Genomic DNA, 21,782 nt, shown 5'->3' with positions numbered 1-21,782 from the left:
CTGTTCAAAAGTTTAGAGACAGTAATATTTTTTAAAAAGAGATTATTACAGGTATTTAGCAAGGACACATTCAATTGATCAAAAGTGACAAAGATTTTTACATTGTTACAAAAATAAATTCTGTTCTTTTGAACTTTATTCATTGCTAAAATGGTGATTTTTCCAACTAGAGGAACCATCATTTTGACTAAACAGCCCTTAATGCCAAATTGATTCAGCATGGAAAGGAAATACTGATAATATTAATGCTCACATATAATCAATTTTATTTAAATGAGGAAGTGACTGTGGAACTAGCAAGGTTTTAGGAAACGTAATAGTCAAATAAAAAGCTTAATAAAATCATCACAATCATCATTTCAGTCCAAACCAACCTTCTCCAACCAGAACACCAGAAGCTCATCTGACTTGTCCCTTGTACCCTTAAAAACATGAGAGAGACAGGGAAGGAAAGAGACAAGTCCAGATATTTCAGAGATTCACTGAATGTGAGATGATGGAAGGACGGAGGACAGGAAGTGATGATGGACGTAAATTGCCCGTAAATCTCGGCGATCGCTTAGAAAGGTGCGTCTGACACCAGAGGACGTCTCAACTCTTTCTTTATCTGTCTTTCTTTCTCTCTCATTCTCTCGCAAGACTGCTTTCTGCCACTATCAGAACCGCACACAACGGCTCATACAAACGAGAGAGAGAGAGAGATAGAGAGAGTAAGAGAGAGAGAGAGAGAGAGAGAGAGAGAGAGAGAGAGAGGAAAAGAAAAGGAGCAGCAACTACACAGGGAAGGGGGGGGTTTCAAGGTGCAATATTCATCTGGCCAGCCTGACAGGATCTAATACATTTGTTTCAGACGGAAAATTAATTTTCTAATATTAAAAAGGTCAGAAATGAACCATGGCAATACCGGCCCTTTTGTCATCTTTAACAAATTATCCAAAATGCTGTTGTCAGATTGGTGGGGATATCTGGGCCATGATGAATGATCGAGGTAATCAGCCAATCAAAAAGAATCCCTCTCTCTCCATGATAAATGGGCTGGAAAAGCACCGTTTTACGCGGGAGATAGGTCCATTTGTTTCCTTATTCTTTCCCCTTCTCTTTCTCTTTCATTTTTCCTAAACAAATACTTGGTGCTCATGGACAGATTATATACACTTGCATCACTAACTCTGAGTCATTTTCTCACCTGACCAGTGCTCACTGGAGAGTGTAATTTGGCGAATTGTTTCGGTTTTTTAAACCCACTCAGGTAACTTTAGTGCTCAAAGAGATGGATTGAACACAAAATCGGATCAATGAGGTGTTCAAAATGTACCTAAATATGGGCTTGTTTCTGACACAAAAAACAAACAACAAAAACAACAAAAAAACCTGAAGGTTTTTCATTACCACTGAAAAAAAGGTTATGAAAACACTTAGCATTAATAAATTGATTAATTAGGACAAAAGTAGCTGTATCCTCGATGCAAATACAAAGTCGTTGTCAATTTCCTGTAGAAATGGAAAAAAATTGTGCAATAAAATAGTCTAAATGTGCACTCTCTGCCAGCACAGGTTAAAACATATTTGGCTCAGTATGTGTAAGCCTACTGCAATGCAATATAGTATGTTAACCAAAAGAGGTTTGTGCAATTAAATGGTGAGTGTTGTAGATTAGCATGCATTATCTTAGCATGGTCTGTGTTAGCATACTGGGATCAGGGAGCTTGTGTGTTGGCTTGGCGTTGAACTCTGCCTGCTGTTAAACAGCCTAATTAGTATCAGTGATACGGTGTGTGTGTGTGTGTGTGTGTGTGTGTGTGTGCAGTTGTATGTGTGAGTGTATGATGCATTATTTCTTTTTCAACCTTAAAGTGACCCTATTAGGTTTTTCGAATATTCCCTTTCATGCAGTGAGTGATATAGCTGTTTGTGAATGTAAACTTTCTGCAAAGTTGTAAAGTCGAAAGTGCACAATAAATAAAGTTATTGTCTTCTAAAAGAAAGAATCGACTCTGAACCGCCTTAACGAGTCGACTGTATTTTCGAATCCCACTGAGTGACGGTTCTATGTCACTAGCATAATTTGCATAATGCCCACCTATGTTGTATGTTGTCCGTCAGCGAACAACTTTTACTGACGACTGCTTCTCAAATTTGTTTTACAGACATGTTACTGTAGATTTGTTTTACAGACGTTACATCAGTCATTTAAGTTAGTGCTCGGCTAACGTATGCACTGTTGATACAGTTCCCACATTAGAAATATACACATCGGTTTGTTGATGGACATACTGCTGATGGTGAGGAATTACAGTTGCAACATCTCATAATGTACCTCAAAATGAGTAGCGTATCAAGAAACGTCCTGCTCAAGTCGTCCTTGCCATGAAGGATCGGGTTGAATAACTAGTTCTTCATTCATCGGACTCACGCTCGTTTGATATGGTAAAATTGACGTCATTGTTACGGTCTTTACAGTGTGTACAATCAGTGAGCTTTAGGAAGCCTCAGGAGCTGAAGTAGCTTCCGAAATACGCTGTAAGCGGTAGACCAATCACAACAGACTTGGCCATCTGGCCAATCAGAGCAGAGCAGTTTCGCGGAAAGGAGGGATTCAGAGAGACTGATCAATCCGTCGAGTCGTTTGAGAATCATTGAAAAATGTGGTGCTGTGCCATGTATATTATGAGAAAATGAACTGTTTTTTGACCTTTGATGCATGTAAACCTGTTGTAGGAGGCCTCCGAAACAAAAGTAGTTATTACTGTTCTAACAGTTAACACTTAAACGCATACCCCGGTCTTTATCGACCAGGATGTCATTCACTACACTCCCCCTGATTAATTTAATAAAGTTAGACATATGCACACAATTAAATTAGTGCCACTGTCACTAGATGGTGGATCTGGTGAAGAAGCTGTTCGCGATAAAAATGTTAATTTTGAAGACGTTGAAAACAATAGTCTTGAGAATATGGTTGAGATTGTGAATATGGTTGAGATGATTGTGAATATGAGTCAGATGCCGAATGTACAGTAATGGGAAAATAAGCTCTGACAATGACAGTGATGATGGTAAAAAGCATCTGCTCAAACTGAACCCTTCCAAGTAACAAAAGGCAAAAACATTTTTTTTTTTTTCACTTTTTTGTAATTGTTAATTACAATAATTAATTAAATAGTTTTATACTATTGCAGCAGTTAGAGATCCATCCGTGTTCAATAGATCAGTATGTAATAATGATTGGCGAAACATTCATGCATTTACGGGTTAAAACCCCTGATTTGTGTGATTTCTATTTTATTTACACATTAAATTAAAAACAATAAACCAAGGAAAACAGAAATCATAAAGATAAATAAGCATTAAATTTAAAATCAAATCAAATACAATGAAATTCTGTAGAACAGGTCCAAATAACGTTATCAAAGGTTATCAAGGTTATTTACTTTTAAGGGTCAGACATCTGGCATGTTTAAGTTACTTTATATCAAACATATCTAATAGTTATCTCCAGTGTTTGGTGTAATGCCTTAATAAGTAATTAATTGCTGTAATTTAATTACTTTTCCATTGAAAAAAATTAAATCCGTAAAATAACAGAAAAAGTAATGTAACCCAGACATTATCCAGTAATTTTACAGACATATCCGTTAACCCTAAAACACAACGCAATGAAGTGCAAAATTCAAAATACAGGTAAAACACCTGTAAAAAATAATTACGGAAAATTCCGTTAAATAAATATAGTACATTGTGCCCTATGTTTACAGATTTATATAAATAAATCTATAACAATTCTATAAAACAATAGTGGATTTAACACCAATATTTAACGTCTAATATTAAAATGTATATACTCTCCCTTGAAATACTTTGGTCAGTTCAAGAATAATTTATAAAATGTTATGTTATTTACTTGATAGAATTAAATGGGTCATGACACATATTTTTTTTATTATGATCCATTTTTAAGGGGTGGCTCCTTTAAGGCTTGTCAGTAAAAGACCAGTTATGATTGGCTAACGTCATTGAATAAGAAACAGTATCAATGCCACTCTCTATTGCAAGTGTTTTGAAAACATTATCTATATAAAACTGTCATTTACTTACAATTTGTGAAGAGGCTGCTGTCAGATCCAATACTGCTGACTGCTTCATCTGTCAACAAATGTTTCTTTGCAAACTCTCCATTGCACTGTGCCTCATTTACAAAACAATCTTTGGTTAAATTCTCTGAACAAACACATAATACTCAGAAGAGATCCAGGACAGCATTAAAAATGAACCATATACATTTGTTACTGATGCTGATATCCTTCTGAAATCTATACAGAGATGCAAACGAGCTGTTTAAACAGAACGTGTCAAAGCGGACATTCCTTTATGCTTCTATTTACTCTTCCATTTGTCCTCCTGTCAAGACTCAAGCACGTAGAGTAAAGTGAACAGGTGTCTGTGTACTGCAGTGTCGACAGTGTCAGTGATTATAATGGGTTCTATTTGCTTTTGACGTGATCCTTGAATCCGGTGTAGTCAAGTGTCAGCCGTTAAGTGACTGAATGCCAGTGGGCGGGGCCTGTGGTGCGATGATGTACAACTATTCGCCGATGTCTTGCTCTGGAGGCAGGCATGTGCAAGTGCATATGCCCGTGTGACATCACATGTACCCCAATATTCAAAACAAGCTGTTTTTTTGTGCTTGAATGAATAAATGCTTTGTTTATAATGAGGACTCTTTAAGCGATAAAACTTGCAGGATGTTTTAATGGTGCAAAGACCGTTTGTACGTCAAAGATCAAAAGAAAATTTGATTTCTCATGTCATGACCCCTTTTTAAAAGAGCAGTTTCATGTCTATCCTTGTATTGTTCAACTGGTCGAGGTTGATAAGGGATTAAGAAAGTAATTAGTAATAAGTAATGCAATACTTTTTAGAGACAGTAATTAGTACAGAAATCTAATTACTCCATTGAACATAATTAGTAGCTAGTAACTTTTTTAGAGTAACTTATCCAACACAAAAACAAGAAAGTTATGACTCTGAGTTAAAAAAAAAAATGGGGAACCAAAGTGTACCATATTGGTGGAATGTGCCAGTGGGCATTGCCCCCGTCACTGGGCTGGCACAGAGATTGGCATCCCATAGCTTTGATCTGTGCTGTGTCTAATGTGATTAACCACAGAGCCAATGCCAGCCAATGCCAGTCTGGCTTGAGATCTCGCATGGCATGAATATTTGTATGAGTCTGTGTTTGCGTATGTGTGAGTGTGCTTGTTTGCATTTGTATGTTTTTGTCAGTATAGCTGTGAGATGCTCAGTGTGGTGTTGGGGAGAGGAGCATTTCCCCATCCTGATCTCTCCTCCTCGGTTGTGCATACTGGGAAGCATTTATCAGTCAAAAACTCTCCACACCATATTGTGAACAACAATAACAATGACAACAGCCGCAAAAGTAATCCAAAACTACATCAGAATCCAAACTGCCACACAGACATTAGCAGCTCACATAAGCAGGCACATCTCACAACAGCATACTTCTCATTCTTAGAGTTGATATTTCTCTTGATTTCCCAATATTACCACTTAATGGGGTGCATCTATAAAATCAAGCCTAAGATGGATACAAAACCAATCAAACTCATCTTTGATCATTTCTATTTGAGGACTAGTAAGAACTACTATGTACAGGTTCATAAGTAAAGGTCACCTACTAGTAATGACTCAAGTATAACCAAATCCTTCAGAAGGAACTACTAATTATATGGAACAGTATTCTAAAGTGAAAAGCATGATAACTCTCTAGTAATGACTGGAGACACTGTAAGCTTTTGGATAGTAATGAGTCAAAGTGTTACTAAATCCTTCTAAAGGACTTACTGGCCATTTGGAGCAGTATTCTAAAGTGAAGATCATGGCAACCCACTACTATTGACTCAAGTGTTGCTACATCCTTCGAAAGGAATTACTAATTATTTGGAACAGTATTCTAAAGTGAAGTGATCATGGTAATCCACTAGCAATTACTCAAGTATCACCAAATCCATCAGAAGTTACTATCTAAAACCTTCAAAAGTCAAAGCTTACAATGACTTCTGTCATTACTATAGGGAGTAATAAAGCTGTTCACTTTAGAATACTGTTAATTAGTCATTCCTTTAGAAGGATAGTATTAATAGTGGGCTACCAAAATCTTTACTTTAGAATTAATCATTATTCAAATGAATTATGAACCTGTATAGTTATTAAAGGATTAGGTCACTTCAGAATTTCCTGATAATTTACTCACCCCCATGTCATCCAAGATGTTCATGTCTTTCTTTCTTCAGTCGAAAAGAAATTAAGGTTTTTGAGGAAAACATTCCAGGATCATTTCACTAGATAAGACCCTTATTCCTTGGCTGGGATCGTGTAGAGCCCTTTGAAGCTGCATTGAAACTGCAATTTGGACCTTCAATCCGTTGGTTCCCGTTGAAGTCCACTATATGGAGAAAAATCCTGGAATGTTTTCCTCAAAAATTTTAATTCTGAAGTGAACTACTCCTTTAATAGCCCTCTGGGAGGTATGAAAAAAATATTGATTAGATAATGGTGAACTACCTCATTCAACTGAGCGTTATTACTAATTAATTAATCAGAGTTTCTTGTTAGTTAATAGCAGTTACTATGTTAATACCACATTACTCATTTGTTCCTGTGAAGTTATACATAAATGACGGAACGGTATTCTAAAGTGTTTACCTATTTTCTTTTAGAGCTGCTGTTCAGCCGAAATGAACTGTTTGCATCCTTGAATTATTTCCCTGTTATCACTGTTTGCACTATATAAATAAAGGTGATTTGACTTGACTGGCATTACTTAGATACGCTAATGCTTATATTCTGTGTTATCTTAAAAGAAAGGGCCAATATATGGCTGTTAGATCACATCATACAAGGTAGTTGCAAATTAATATAAGGGCTGGTGTTGTGTAGTGATTATCTGAAATGGAAACAAAAGTTGTAGATTTGAGCTCAGCTTTTCAGCGGTGCTGAATCTACACTTTCACAGCTAAATCTACAGCACCATGGCAAAAGAAATCATATTTTCCATGAGTTTGCAGTCCAAATTAAATGTGATAAGATAACAAGAACATGTGTCATTCAATAAAGACAAGAAAGGCAGGCCAAAAGCATTACTTTAGCACAAAATAACATCAGTGTGTTAACATCAGTGCTTGTGACGTCACTACTCGTGGTTCACGGAGGGCTGTCAGGATTTGTGGAACACTGCCTTGAGCAACTAAACTCCAGGTGGATTGTTTCTGTAATAAGTGCACTGGAAGTCGCTTTGGATAAAAGCATCAGCTTGATGACTAATTAAATACAAGGGAAATAACATTTTCCTGGACATGTTCCCTTGGTGACCCCTTTAAGTGATAGGTGAACTTATGGCTTAATGTGCTTAAACTGGCACCTACTCAAACTTATTGTGAGCTTGCTATTAGCAACAACTACACAAAAAAAGAGAAAGGGACTATGATTTCCCAAACCCCACTAAATCTCTTTAAAAGGACAGAAGGGAATGAAACAAGGACCAAAGTGTGGGATCCGGAGAGAGCTATGAAATGTTTACCTCTCCCCAGAGTCCCTCTCTCCCGTGCACTCTCTCCTCATAAAACCAGCATCTTACACATCTGTCGAAAATAGCCGCATCTTTTATTCTCTTTTCTTTACTTGGGTTGGATTGGAAATTGAATCAGAATGAAAAGAAGTGGAATTTTACTGAACTGCAAATCAGGGAAATTGAACAGGCAATCTGGGAAATGATCAATGTGCATACACACACACACACACACACACACACACACACACACTCCATTTTCAGACAGATTTCTCCAAACACTTTCCATGTCTGCTATTGGTCGATTAAACCAATGTTGTTGTGTCAGGCTTGGTCAGTGTGCTCAAACAAACTGAGTGATCAAGTAAAAGTTACAAATCTGCTTGTTTGGATCCATTTAGGATCCGTGGAAAGTCTAAGTCTATGTTACTATGCAATGTTCCTCACATCTAACTTCACAACGTAATGAAGCATATGTGTGTGTGGTTGTCGGGATGTAAGGGACATGAGCAGATCACTCTGCCGTGAAGCAACACATTGATCAGTGTGTCAGGCCTGGGGGAAAGGTTAAGCCGCGTGGCGCTGCCCTCCGCTCCGGAGTGTGCCTGCCGGTCTTATCAGGATGTGAAAGAGCAGGAAAGGGCAGACGATTCCCAGGACAGCATCTGACCTTCACTAATCCAACAACCTCACTCTTCTGCTATAATGAACATAAAGGAAGTTGAGGAGGCGCTTTCTCAAACAAAAGACAAGATGAGCGAGAGTGTGTGTGGGAGACACACCTGGGCAGAGGGAGTGCAAACACTCACAAAGACACACTCATTGAGAAAAATGCTGAGTTGTAGCTGCTTTGAATCGTACATTGGTTCCTATATGCTGAGCAAGGTTGTTATACATACTATACATAACCTTTCAAAGACAGAGTGTAAATGTGTGCCTTTGTGCATAAATCTCAATGTTAAAATACTTTCTACTAACCTAGTTTAATATACAGAGAGAACTATAAGTGAGCCATGTGAAGGTTGTTCCCCCCAGCATATAAAACATAGCAATTTATTGATGCTATGAAATATTAATTTGTCAGTTTTGGGGCAGGACTATCTATCAATCAACCAATCACGGCAGATGAAATTACAGTTTGAAAACAAAATTATTTTTTAACCTTTTCCCCACCTGCGTATTTTTTTTAAGTATACGCTTAAATTATTTTTTTTAAGTTGCCCGCCACCGCCAGCATTTTTGATAATTTGGCCCCCAGAATATTTTGTATGAATATCTGAACATGCAATATATCAAAAGAAAGAACATAGCTTCTGCTTTTAGGCAAACAAACAAACAAACAAAACAAAAAAAAAAACGTTTTAGTCTAGCTTCATTTTTAACAACACTAATTTTTTATCAAAAAGCTGAGAAAAGCGCATTTCTGTCAGGACCACAATTGTCAAATACGATACAGTTTGGATTGGCGGTATGGTTCTGTTCTGGGCAAGAACTCCCTGCTCATCCATGTAGCCGAGCATGGATAAGAGCAGGGAGAGCAGCAATAAACAGAGTAAACAGAACAGAACCAGCAAGAATGTATTGCAGATATCATTAATTCAAGATTTTAAAGTACAACATAATTCAAGAATTTATTCTGATTCAAGGGGAATCAGAATGCCATACTGACTGCACGAGAGGAGGAGCTGGGGATGGAGGAGGGTAATTAGCTCCTGAGAAACACAATAGCTGTTCATAATACTGAAGGAGCTTATATGTATACAGTGATAGGCGTCGTATTCCTATAGGTAGACGTGGATCAGCTGAGAGTCACTGATGCGTGCTTGACTAACGTGACCTACCAGAACTGACGCTACGCTTAATTTTTGTCAAAGACTACACCCGGATCGGATTCTGAACAATGACCAAAACATAGATGGAGTAAATTGAGTCCATCAACACCCCCAAAGCTTGGACAGTCCCATAGCTCATCCTGGGTCGACATTTCATTCAGTAACCTTAGGCCGTTTTGATTTATATGCTGTTTAATATGTTGATGATCGCGTTATTTTACATATGCATCTATACATATGCTATCGCTTGTTTCTGCTTCTTCTTCACTTGTCTTTTGTTTAGGAGATTCAGTACACTTTCAGAAGATGTGTCATAGCGCTCGCTACCGTATAACAGTGAAAACACAGAAACCCAGAAATTTCTGTCAATGGTGGGGAAAGAGTTAATAAAGAATAAAAAAACGTTCAGAATACTGTCTGCAATTGTGCACAACAGACAATGGATCAACAGACAGAGGTTCAATTCCAATTTCTGTATAAATTATATTAAATATAAATGTATTTAAAGCTGCAGTCCGTAGTTTTTCCTCTTTCTCGTCATCTCTGTTCGAAATCTGCAATTCAGTTATTCGCGGAATTATCAACTTTACGTGGGTTGTGCCTGTTTTGAGGAGAATGTGCGGCTGTCAATCACCGCGCCGGTGTGGATACTGTCATTCGGAATCACAGATTCTACTTTTTGGAAGTATGACCAACATAAGAATTTTCACCGGAAAATCATCTGAACAAGTAAAATCCACTGTTTTGACCAACTAAGGGAAAAAAGCATTGCAGTAAATCGCGCTGATTAAATCTAACGATCGCTTATCATATCACGTCAAACCATGCAAATTATACTTTGTTCTCAAATTGTTAATGTTAACAACATCAGCATTGCGTGACTAATTTAATGCCCTTCTGATATTTATCCTTGTTTTCGCATGAGCCCGGTTGCAGTCTCTTTTTTTCTGTAGACACTCCGAAGTCTTTTGCATTTTACAACGGGTGAATCTCCAGTTGTCACTGGTGATTGTCGTTTGAACCTTTCTGGATCCACCATCAAATTAGGTTTAATTATATCAAGTGCTGTGAGAAAAGTCTATAAATCTCCACCTCCAACATCCTCACACGCAATATAGTCTACTAGCCGAGACTCCTTCTTTAGGTGTACAGATGTGACGTAAAGACGCAAAGACATGCTCGAATTTCCCGTGGAAATCCACCAGTACCACTGGAATTAAAAACATTATTACAAGCTTACCGTTTTGAATCGAGCTACGGCATGCAGATAGTTTTGAACACTGGCTGGTTATGTACTTGCTCAAAAAATTATTTTGGAAAAAAAAAATTTCTTTCATTCATATAAAAGAAAAACACCATTTTCAAAAGATATCAGAATGGATTCAAAATGCGTTTTACTAAAGGAAAGACAAGACAGCAGAATATCACTAGTAATCACTTTCTTCTATTGTCCTTGTGTTGATAGACTGTAGGTTGCATTTGGGGTTTTGCTGCTTTAGTATATTGAATACTCACTGGGTCCTGGTTCATTTGGACAATAAGTTGTTTGACGGCATGTAGAGTGGGGTGGGCCCAAGGGGAAGGGTCTTGCCAATGACGGTTCAGATCAAAGCCCATTAGAGAACACCTAAAATAGAAACAAACAAATCAACAGTTCAATTAAATAAAACAAAAGACAAAACACCAACACCGTTATCTTCTTTATGAGACTTCACTGAGAGCAAAATACTGTGCAAAGCGACAATATCACAGCGAATATGCTTTGATGTTGAATATACAGCCATGGAGAGAGGGACTTTGGACCAATAGGATTCAATGTGGGTGGGGCTACCCAGTGCAGTGAAACAGAAATAAAAACTAATCAAGTGAAACTTCAAGTTTTCATGTTATTTACTTGAAGTGGTAAAAAGTTATTGAGTTTCAACATCATCACAGTCAAGCTCGAAGTGAAATCCACACAGATTCTGCAGTCAGAACTGCAGAAAATCACACACACAGTACAAGTCCACTCGTGCGGAGTGAGCAGAGCAGAGAGAGTGTTTTCAATTCATTCTCTATGGGAGATGAGCGGCAGGCTCACACAGGGGATTGTGGGATTGACAGTGGAGAGAAGTAATCATCCAAAAAGTTGTGAAGTAATCAACTTTATGCAAATGATAGGTCAAAAACACCAAATTGCAGTGGAGGCTAGGGTAAAGGCTGTGACGTCGGTCATAAACATGCCAAAATCAGCAGATTTTGTTCAGTAGTGTTTCTGGTTGGTTTAATCACTTGAATTACATATTACTCACTTTAATTCAGATTTCAAATGCTGTTTACACACTTTCATTGTGGCTAGATTATGATTGGGTTAACAAAAGTGTTTTAAAGGGATAGTGTCATTATTTACTCACCCTCATGTCTCTCAACTTTCTTCTGTGAAACACAAAAGATGAAATTTTAAAGAATTTTGCAACAGATTTGTTCATACAATGAAAGTTAATGTTGTCTAAAACAACACTGGAAAAAAAAAACCACACACAACACTGACCTTTTTTATCCATTTAAAAGATCTTTTGTGTTTGACAGAAGAAAGTCAGACATAGGTTAAATAATTGTTGACAATTTTTTTCTTTGGGTGAACTATTTCAAATTACACTATACTTTGAGAATTCAAAATTAAAGTTATTATACTATAATCGGTAACACTTTATTTCGATAGTCCACTTTAGACATTCTACTAACTATAAGTAACTTTGCAGCTACATGTCAACTAACTGTCATTAGAGTATTAGTAGACTGTCTGCTTAATATTTGCTAACACTTTATTTTGTTGCTCCCCAACAGACATTCAACTGACTATAAGTAACTTGGCAACTACAAGTCAACTTATTCTCCTAACCCAAACCCTAACACCTAACAGTCTACTGACAGTCTACTAATACTCTAATGAGAGTTAGTTGACATGTAGTTGCAAAGTTACTTATAGTGCGTAGAATGTCTAAAGTGGACAATCGAAATAAAGTGTAACCCTATAATCATGTATATAAAACACTTTAATGTTTGTATCTTAAAAGCAATCATGGTCCATAATAAAGACAACAACATTGCTCTACATTTACAGACATAAAGGGCAGATCTCTGGTGTTTTGGGGCGACATTGAGTGTTTTTTTCTTACACACCATTGGACACATGCCATCTCAAGCCATCTTTCCTACAGGTCTCTGTTTGTTATTTTCCTTTCCCTGAGGCAGTGGACTGATGTGGGGGACGAACAGATGCCTGAGTCCCTGCTGCTGTCCAGCTGAGACTCTGTGACTGTGACTTTGAGCTGAACCTGTAGTCAATGCTGCTGCTCTCAGAACAACACTAATCCCCAGTCAGCAAGGATTGATCCCACATCCCCTCCTGCATCTGCTTGAGCCTCTCTCTCTCTCTCTCTCAACTGAAAAACTACTGATTCAGCACAGAGAGAGAGAGAGAGAGAGAGAGAAAGAGAGAGAGAGAGAGAGAGAGAAATAGATCTGATCTCTGATTATGGATCTCAATGGCTCTCTGTGAGGCAGCATCGGTTAAAGTTGCTGCTGAAAGCACCTTCAAGGGTCAGTGGTGGCGTATGTCGTATGTCAGCCCTGTCACCACCATTGAACCATTGATCCACCTCTGCAGCTCTGCAGTTCACAAAGCCGTCACAAGGTGGCAGTCACTGACGCAGTTTCTGCAGGCCTATGGGAAAACGTAGCGGGCCACGGCTGTATTCAGAATGATCGGCACCATTATATAAAAGCCAATAATGGCATTAGGAGTGGAGACAACACCTGCCGTGCATGACCAACTGCAGCCCCAGTGTAGAATGGCCACACTTGTGTTCCAATTCACATCTGTAGATGTTTACTCATGTAAAATATCTTATAAAATACTGTCAGGCAGATCAAGGGGCTTTTAGTATGATGACATAATATAGTAATGTAAAAAAAAGAAAGAAGCTAAAGACAAAAGGAAAACCTGAACTGGCAATCATTATTATTAAAAATATCTTAAAAGAAATATCTTACTATAGCAATAGTACTGTCCTGTAAAATGAAAAAATCATAATATATTATATTACAATACAATATATAATAAAAGTATTAACAGAATTGTTATTATTATTCTTGTTAGTAGTATTAATAACAATACTAATTAATATTAATTATTATTATTATTATTTTATTTTACAGAACAACAGTAAAATTACAATATTTAAATTTATGGTTTTCCTAATTTCTTTGCTTTAAAACATTAAGCTTTTATTCTGGGGGGAAAACAAGGTTTTTTGAGACCTTAACGCTCCTCTTTGTTGACAACAGATTTATAAATGATTCGCATTACAAATCTACGAAGATGGTTGGCGCATGTTGCATTCCCAAATGCAAATTATAAGCTACTCAAACACACAACATTTGAAGAGTAGCATTTACTGTGAATCGGAACTGAAAATGAACACAGTGCTGCGCTTTACTCTAAAACTTGCAGCGCGTCTATATTAAATATCTATATTATATTTAAATTACTAGTATAAACCATAAGATTTGTGATACTGGAAACTATTATATGACTGTTGTCATAATATGTCACCCATAAATAATATTATGGGTGCATTCATTCGTTTCAGCTGACCTGTAGTTTCCCAGGTACACGCCGTCAGGGTTGAGCATGGGGACGATCTTAAAGATCACATGATCACGCAGGACCTGAGCGGTGGGATGTTGGCTGACCAGAAAGTCAATGAAACCTGCAGTAAAGACACACAAATACACACAATTAAGCCTTGCGCTTGACATGTAAAAGTTCATCCCAGTGCAAATTGAGTTGAGAAAGACAAAAAAATAATAATAATTTGGACCGTAAAAGGCATAAAAATCAGAAGCTGATATCAGAGACGTACATCTCCAGTCAATACAAATGGAATGAAACAGTCAACAAAGAACGAAAGAGAGAGATTTATACAGCTGAGAAGCAAATATCATACTAATTAGAGCAACAAAATGAGAAAGAGAGACAGACAGAGGACAGACGGAGAGAAAGGCATGTCGATAGTGGCGGTCACTTGTCCTTCCATTTGCCCTGTACTGAGAGCGAATAATTGACAGGTAAACAAGAAGCATAGAAAGAGAGCAGGAGTGTGCATGTGAGAGAGGGCAGACCCCATCTCATTCCCTCATCTTCTTCAACCCCTCACCCACTCTGTCCTGCTCATTAGTGCTAATGGAGGCATAACAAGCTCTCTAATTGAGTCAATGTGGCACAGAGGCAGGCCACACTGCTATGCTATCTAATTGCTTGAAGTTCCTATATTTATTCATGCATATCCGCATGTGTGTGTTATTAAAGTGGCAGGGCAGGTGACTTTGAAGCTTCGTATTGACCAAACTTCAGTTAAGCATAAAAGCCCTCTTCAGAATTACAAGTCCGAACTCAGTAATTAATTAGCAGCATGAAGATTTGGGCTGAGACGAGACAGAACCACTACTAAGTACATCAGCAGACAGTTCGAAATTATTTGGATGCACACAGAGGTGGTAGGATGATTGTGTTGTTTTCAGTGGCTGATTATAATGCAGGTTGACAGATGGCACAAGTCATGCAGATATATAAAAATATACAACATCTACATACAATACTATTTAATATTGGTAAACGAAACAAAACAAAAAATGAATAAATTGCATTTAACATTTTTAAAAGAAAATTTGATTGGGTCCTGAGGAAAATGTCATCTTGATGTTGTGAGCGCTTACCAGGGTGTTATGCGGTTGCCAAGCAGTTGCTAAGTAGTTGCTTATGGCAATGCTGCTTCCATATTTCAGAAATTACAAAAGTGAGGCTGACACGATTGTTAACTGAGCAATGTCTATTTCAAAATGGCTGATGGCCAATATCTATCACTAACACAGCATCCTGAAAAAAACATTATGGTTTTCACAAAAGTATTAAACAGCACAACAGTTGATAATAATAAGAAATGTTTCTTGAGCACCAAATCAGCATATTAAAATAATTTCTGAAGGATCATGTGACACTGAAGACTGGAGTAATGATGCTGAAAATTCAGCTCTGCCATCACAGAAATGAATTACATTTTATAATATATTACAATCGAAAACTATTTAAATTGTATAAATATTTTTACAATATTACAATTTTTTTTTAAACCTTATTTTAGTCAAATAAATGTAGTCATAGTGAGCATTTTAAAATCTTCCCAGCCCCAAAAATTTGCATGCATGCATGCCTCTCTCTCTCTCTCTCTCTCTCTCTCTCTATATATATATATGCTGGTTAATTTTAGCTTTGGTTGTTGTTTAATTGAATTTGCTGTCCAATGCATATTTTTCTTTTAGTTTAATATTTTTTAATTAGTTAGAAACGCCCCCTTCAGAACTACAGGAGACTCCCTGTTGAAGACCCCCATTCTAGGGCAACAAAGATAGGCGATAATGATTTGACATTAAGCTATGGATCCCTCTAACATAATTCACCTGTGAAAAGACTGCATTTGTCTCATCATTTGTCAAGGACACTTTCAGGAAAGACACGTCTCTGTATTGTAACGCAAAGTGAAAGCAGACTTTTTCTATAGAATTGATGTTATTGATGATATTGCCTTTGAAATCTGGCCATTTTGTCAGACTGTTGTGTCAGCAAGTGTTGTGCTCCATGACAGGTAAGGTCTTCGCCGGTTTTAAACAGATTTAGGAGTGATGCAGGGAAGATGAGCTGACACTTCCTCTAATCTGCCGTACACTCCCTGACCTCCCGTGTTTCCGCTCGTCCGCTGACCTTCACTCGCAGCGGAGCCCAACGGCGTGAAGAACTTAAAGCACAAAAGGAAAAGCGTTCTGATGAAGCCCAGCGAGGCCAAACGTCCGCTGGTCAGTGTTTTGTATCTCAGCAGATTACAGGATCTCAGGACATCATCGGGCTGTGTATGTGTGTGTCGAGACGAGACAAGGTCTTACCCTGACAGATGAAGGAAGCAGGTGATTCTCCAGGGTGAACGCGGGCTGTGAGAAACACCACCCGCTTTTCTCGCTCTTGATTCAGATGGGCTGAAACACACACACACGTACGTAGAAAGGTTAGTCTCAGCAGGTAGAGGTCTTGGCAGGACAGTGTATGTGTGGTCAGGAGCCATATGTCTGGGCCCTGGAGTTTCAGACCTCAAGACATGCAGCAGGAAACCCAGTATGACAGGACAGGACTGATAGGAAATGTTAGAGCTAATGAAGACTCCACGGGAGGACAAACAGTATGAGCTACTGATCGCAAGAACAGAAGAAAAACATCTTGTGGCCGATGAATTTACAGGGACCCTTAAGCACCTACATCTTTTCAATTAAGAAAAACTACAAAAATTGAACATTAAAATGAGTAAATCAAGTTAATTAAAGTGTCCACCCTCAAGTCTATAATATTCTAGACCTCTTTCAATGTACGTTTAGAGCTTTTTTGGCTTCATTTTTTTCACCAGGCAAAAATTATAAGTCAGAAATAGCACACATTTTATGCTGCAGGATGACTTTTGCACTAAAGTTGCTCAAATCTCTAACTGTAAATACAAGCAATTATAATAAAAATGCCTGCCTTCGCAAGCACCACTAATTAGCATTTATTTTACACCATATGGACTCAATATTTACTAAAAACAGAAGTTTATTATCCATCCCAGTCCACTCAGACCATTTATGTAAATTAAGCTGTGAAAAATGGGTCAGAAACAGTCATTAAAACTTATTAAAGACAGTAAGAATTACACCGGTATGCAGAGGTTGGCCAACCATAATAGAGGTCATTTATATATAGAAGTCTTAAAGGTACAGCAAATAGCCTGTTTAATTCTAGTTAATGACACAGAAAGAGAGCTAGAAAGAGTCAAATGTTCATGTAACATTTTTGGCATAAAAAAATGAAAAATATTATAAGTGTACTTCGGACTCGGAGAAAATACAAAATGCTACAACAGTGAAGACCCTTTTAAACTTTCTGTCAGATAGCAAAACAAATTTAACAAAAAAAATAAATGCTCCAAAAGTTTTGGCCCTTTCAAAATGTTTGGTAGACAGGATTTTAAGCTTACTGTGTGTTTAAATGAATTCCATTCTAGATACTTCATCATGAATGCAATAATGACTCCTAGATCTGTTTCCAGATATTTCATCCTCTTCTCCTCTTTTACAGTCTCCAAAATGAAATAGAGAGGAATTTAATGCAGCGTGAATCAAATCAGTCCTCCTTTGTGAGCGATGCCAGTTAGGAATGGAATGGGAATACCATTCAAGTTAATGAAAAGAAAGGCTGGACGAATGCGAGAGGACTGCCAACAAAAGCTCCTCTTTAAAAGTCTGATGTGCTTCCAGGCAGAGAAGCGAGCGTATTTTAGTCGCACAGCATTCTGTTCCTCAAGGCGGGAAAGCTACTGGAACACGCACGCCGGGGAATTTGTTCGGCCTTCACGGATTTCTCTTATCGGCTGTGCTGTCGGTTGTCCGAACAGGTACGCCGGAAAGGACTTTTTCTAGCAAGGAAATCACACAACGACCAAGAATTTACACCTGTGAGGAGACTGAAACAAGCACACACACTTGCAGTATATATAAGGTCGCTGTTATCCCTTTCTATTAGCAGGCAAATTGATAAAATACATGGCATTTTAGAAGACAGACACTGATACACTAAAAATACTCAATTTGTCTTTGAACTAATATGGGTGATTCTATTCAATGCAGGGGTAATGCATCAAGATGAAAACTAGACATGGGATGACAAATCATGCACTGTTTGAGTCAGGGGAATATCATAGAATTAATAAGGCACACACACACACACACACACCTCAGCAGTCTGAGGAATAGCAGAACACAGGTCAATCCTCAAAGATATCCTCCTCACTTCCAGACTTGACCACGAATGAAACATTAAAATATCCATATGCATTATTCAGCAGGCTCCTTGAATATTATATCCATCCATCACTAGCTGTAAAGACAAGCATGGCCTAATACATTATGTCTATGGTGACTCGGGCTCCCGTGGGGCCGTCTTAAAGTCTGTAAGGCATTGCGAAGGCTGAAGGGGAATGATTAGAACTGTACCCGAGATCATTGTGGCAGTTCAAACCTGTCGTCTCAGAGGCAGCTTTTACCAGGAGCAAGAGATTGGGTTTATACAATTCTACTGTGGTAACAACAGCTTCAGCTAAAATAACATTTTTTACTAAAGTAAAAATGGGATAAATTCACCTCCACTTTGATCACAAAAAGAAACGCAACATTGTTCCAGTCCTGAATGCTGACTAGTCAATAAAGCGTTCCAGGAAAATGCAGTAGGCCTATTACATAAACCCCCGGTTTCACAGACAAGGCTTAAGACTAACCCCAGACTATAAAATGCTTGTTTGAGCGGTTTTCTTAAAATATATCAGTGCCATTGTTTTGTCTCAAGATGCACATCAGTAATGTTTTTTTTCTAAGGCATGTTTATAAAAGCTACTTAGATGCCCTAATTGAACTAAGGCCTAATCCTGGCTTAATCTAATCCCTGTCTGTGAAACCGGGCCAAAATCTCTGTGCATCACCATAGAGCACGGGCTTTCAAATGTTTTGATGCCACAGACCCACAAATAAGACTGCAAAGGTATATATAAAAAGGTAGCTTGTATAAAGGCCTAATTATTTCACTGTATTAATTTATTTAGTTTATTTTAATATTTTATTTAAAATAATTAGTTTATACTAAGTTGAATTTACTTTTTCTCTTCTATTTATTGTTTGTTCTGAAAAATGTTTTAGAACATGTTAGCATAAAATATTTGTGATTATTTTATAGTGTGATTTCCAACCAGAATTTAAAAAGCATAATTATTGTTTTTAATATTATTATATATTATTTTTGTCTTTTTCTTTTTATACAATAATTATGCATTATATATATATATATATTTCTCATCATCTTTATATGCAAATACTGTATACATTTGTAACAATGTTGGCGGAAACTATGGCTTCCATAGTACATTTTTGTAAGAGTAGTTTTCATCCTGTCATAGTCACTGCACAGGATGTAGCAGAAAAACCACACTGCAGTGAACAGATGATTATCTGTCATGTAAAGCAACTGTTACCACATGGATGCGCACACACACACACACACACACACACACACACTGCCCTCCCATGAGACTGGCTCGTCTTGTATGTCAGGTCAATAATATATCACGGCCTCTCTCGCTGTGTCCTAAACGACTCTGGTGATCGTTGAGCTCATTGCTATGTACACAAGCCTAATATCTTATTGATCTCATCTGGGTTTGTGCTGAGCTGGAGGAAATGTTGATTGCCGCTATGCAATGTTCACCCATATATATTCTAATCTGCTTCCTGGGGGCCTAAAAACACTTCAGCATGGGCTGCAATCATAAAACATTCGTCTATTTTACAGGAAAATTTCTCTCGTCGCCTCTCTCCATGTCCTTCACAGAGATGGATGGCTTTGCCATTCAGAAGTCTCAGTGGAAAGGCTTGAGTGTTTGCTGGAAATGTGAACGCTTGCGTTTCAGCAGGAGCTGGGTGTGTGGGTCCATCAGTTATAAATCCCACCTCGGGCCCGGCCCGCCGCAAACAAGCCAGCGGATGTAAAACAATGCAGCAGCCTGGAGGCAAACGCTACACTTAGACGTGCGGGACAGATGGGGCGAGCCGTGTGTTTACCTTATGCTGAGCCTATACACCACCCTCCCCATTAAAGCAAACTGCCCAGTAAGATTCATTACGAGTCACTTGCAGCGATTCCATACGGTTCTTTTCAGAATTAATACTCTGTAAGATGTATTTTTAATGTTCATTTGCGTCAGTGTTTTTATCAGCGTTTTCCAGAGGGCCCGCAGCTTAGCAGAGAGTAAATGTTTATCTTTATTTTGAGAACTGCTGCGTGAGCTCTCTTTCTTTCCTTTTCTTGCTCTCAAAATAAAACACATGACTGACTTGGAGTCCTTTGACCTGCAGGTGGTGCTAAAGATCAACAACAAGCTTCCACACATCCAATTCACCACCTCCAACCCTGCAGAAAAGACAGAAAAAAACTTACGAAACAAGACAAATGTGCTTTAGCAATCTGAGAACTTTTTTTCTCCACCCATTTCGCTGCATCAGTGCTTTTCTTACACTGTTTTCCATTGACACCCGTCAGGCATCCTGATGCCTTAATGTAAACTTTACCTTGACCGATTTTATAACCTCCCCTCTTCTGCTTACCTATAAGGACCAGGTGGGACATAAACAAGCGCTCTCTCCTATAGATGAGACACGCTCCCAATTAGACCATAAAGCACTGGTAATGGGCTGACTCTTTTAAAAGGACTCCACAGGCCCGCTCTATATCTCCTTTAATGGTGCTGCCGGCCCGATAGCGCTGGGAATCCCTCATCTCAAAGAAGATCCCACCACTCCAAATCATATGAAAGGTCAACAGCCCCGTTCGGCTCCTTCTACTGCTCCCTACTTCCATTAGGAAAGGAATGAAAGGCGGAGGGGAAACGAGAGTGAGAAGAGGGAGAAATTTTATGTTGACAACCTTGGCTGAGACAACCAGCTCAGCATATTTCTCACCTGAGAGCACAAGTCCCCACGTTACCACCCGACGTGACGAAATAAAATATGTAGGCTATATATGATCAGGTGCGATAAATATGTAAATGGCGTCAAAAGACGAGAAGTGTCTTTGACACAAAATAAAAAATCTAATGGATTTTGAAGGTTATGCAGATTGTGCAGTTCGGCTTTTCTCCTGTGGTCGATGTGCCACTTTTAATGCAAGCTGATAAGACATGAAAAGAGCCCTGACGTAACACAATTACCTGGGATCTTTAAGAGAGCTGGAACCCGAGCAGATCAAATTCAGCAGAAATGGCAGCTTCGCTCTGTTTAAGACGAGCCGAGTAAGTTTCATCACACCGGCCCGAGATAGATGACTCAAACATGACAGGCTGCATTTATTTTCTACTGTGTCCTTTCTGTAGGGTCAGACGACGCCGAATCCAAATCTGCTGTCAACCACAAGCCCTCCATTATTATTAGCATTAGGCTACTATAATGACATGCAGAAACATACATGTCGGGCCTAAAAATCTGCGAACACTAGTGAAAATGCTTCTGTGTTAATATATTATAAAATATAAAATATTATCCTATCCTATACCATATTTCTCTGATTACACTACGGAAAAAATATTTAGACTATAAAAACAACAAGGACATCATGCTTTCTAGAATATATATAAGATGGTACTAATATTCATGATATATATATATACACTCATTGATTTTTTATAAAAGTATGATATGCTTAT

General features: G+C 38.1%; 1 protein-coding gene across 1 annotated transcript in view; it reads right to left on the bottom strand.

Moving 5' to 3' along the window:
* Positions 1-21,782, bottom strand: part of agbl4 (AGBL carboxypeptidase 4) — a 335,062-nt gene that overhangs the window by 29,748 nt on the left and 283,532 nt on the right. Inside the window, exons 7-9 of the mRNA XM_084086490.1 lie at positions 16,399-16,488; positions 14,057-14,171; positions 10,933-11,044 (exon numbers count right to left, since the gene is read on the bottom strand). Of these exons, the coding sequence (XP_083942616.1) occupies positions 10,933-11,044; positions 14,057-14,171; positions 16,399-16,488 (317 nt within the window). The remainder of the gene's footprint in view (positions 1-10,932; positions 11,045-14,056; positions 14,172-16,398; positions 16,489-21,782) is intronic.

Source organism: Abramis brama, assembly GCF_963993115.1.
Source record: "Abramis brama genome assembly, chromosome: 16".
NCBI lineage: Eukaryota > Metazoa > Chordata > Actinopteri > Cypriniformes > Leuciscidae > Abramis > Abramis brama.
This window is presented reverse-complemented; position numbering and strand designations above follow the sequence as displayed.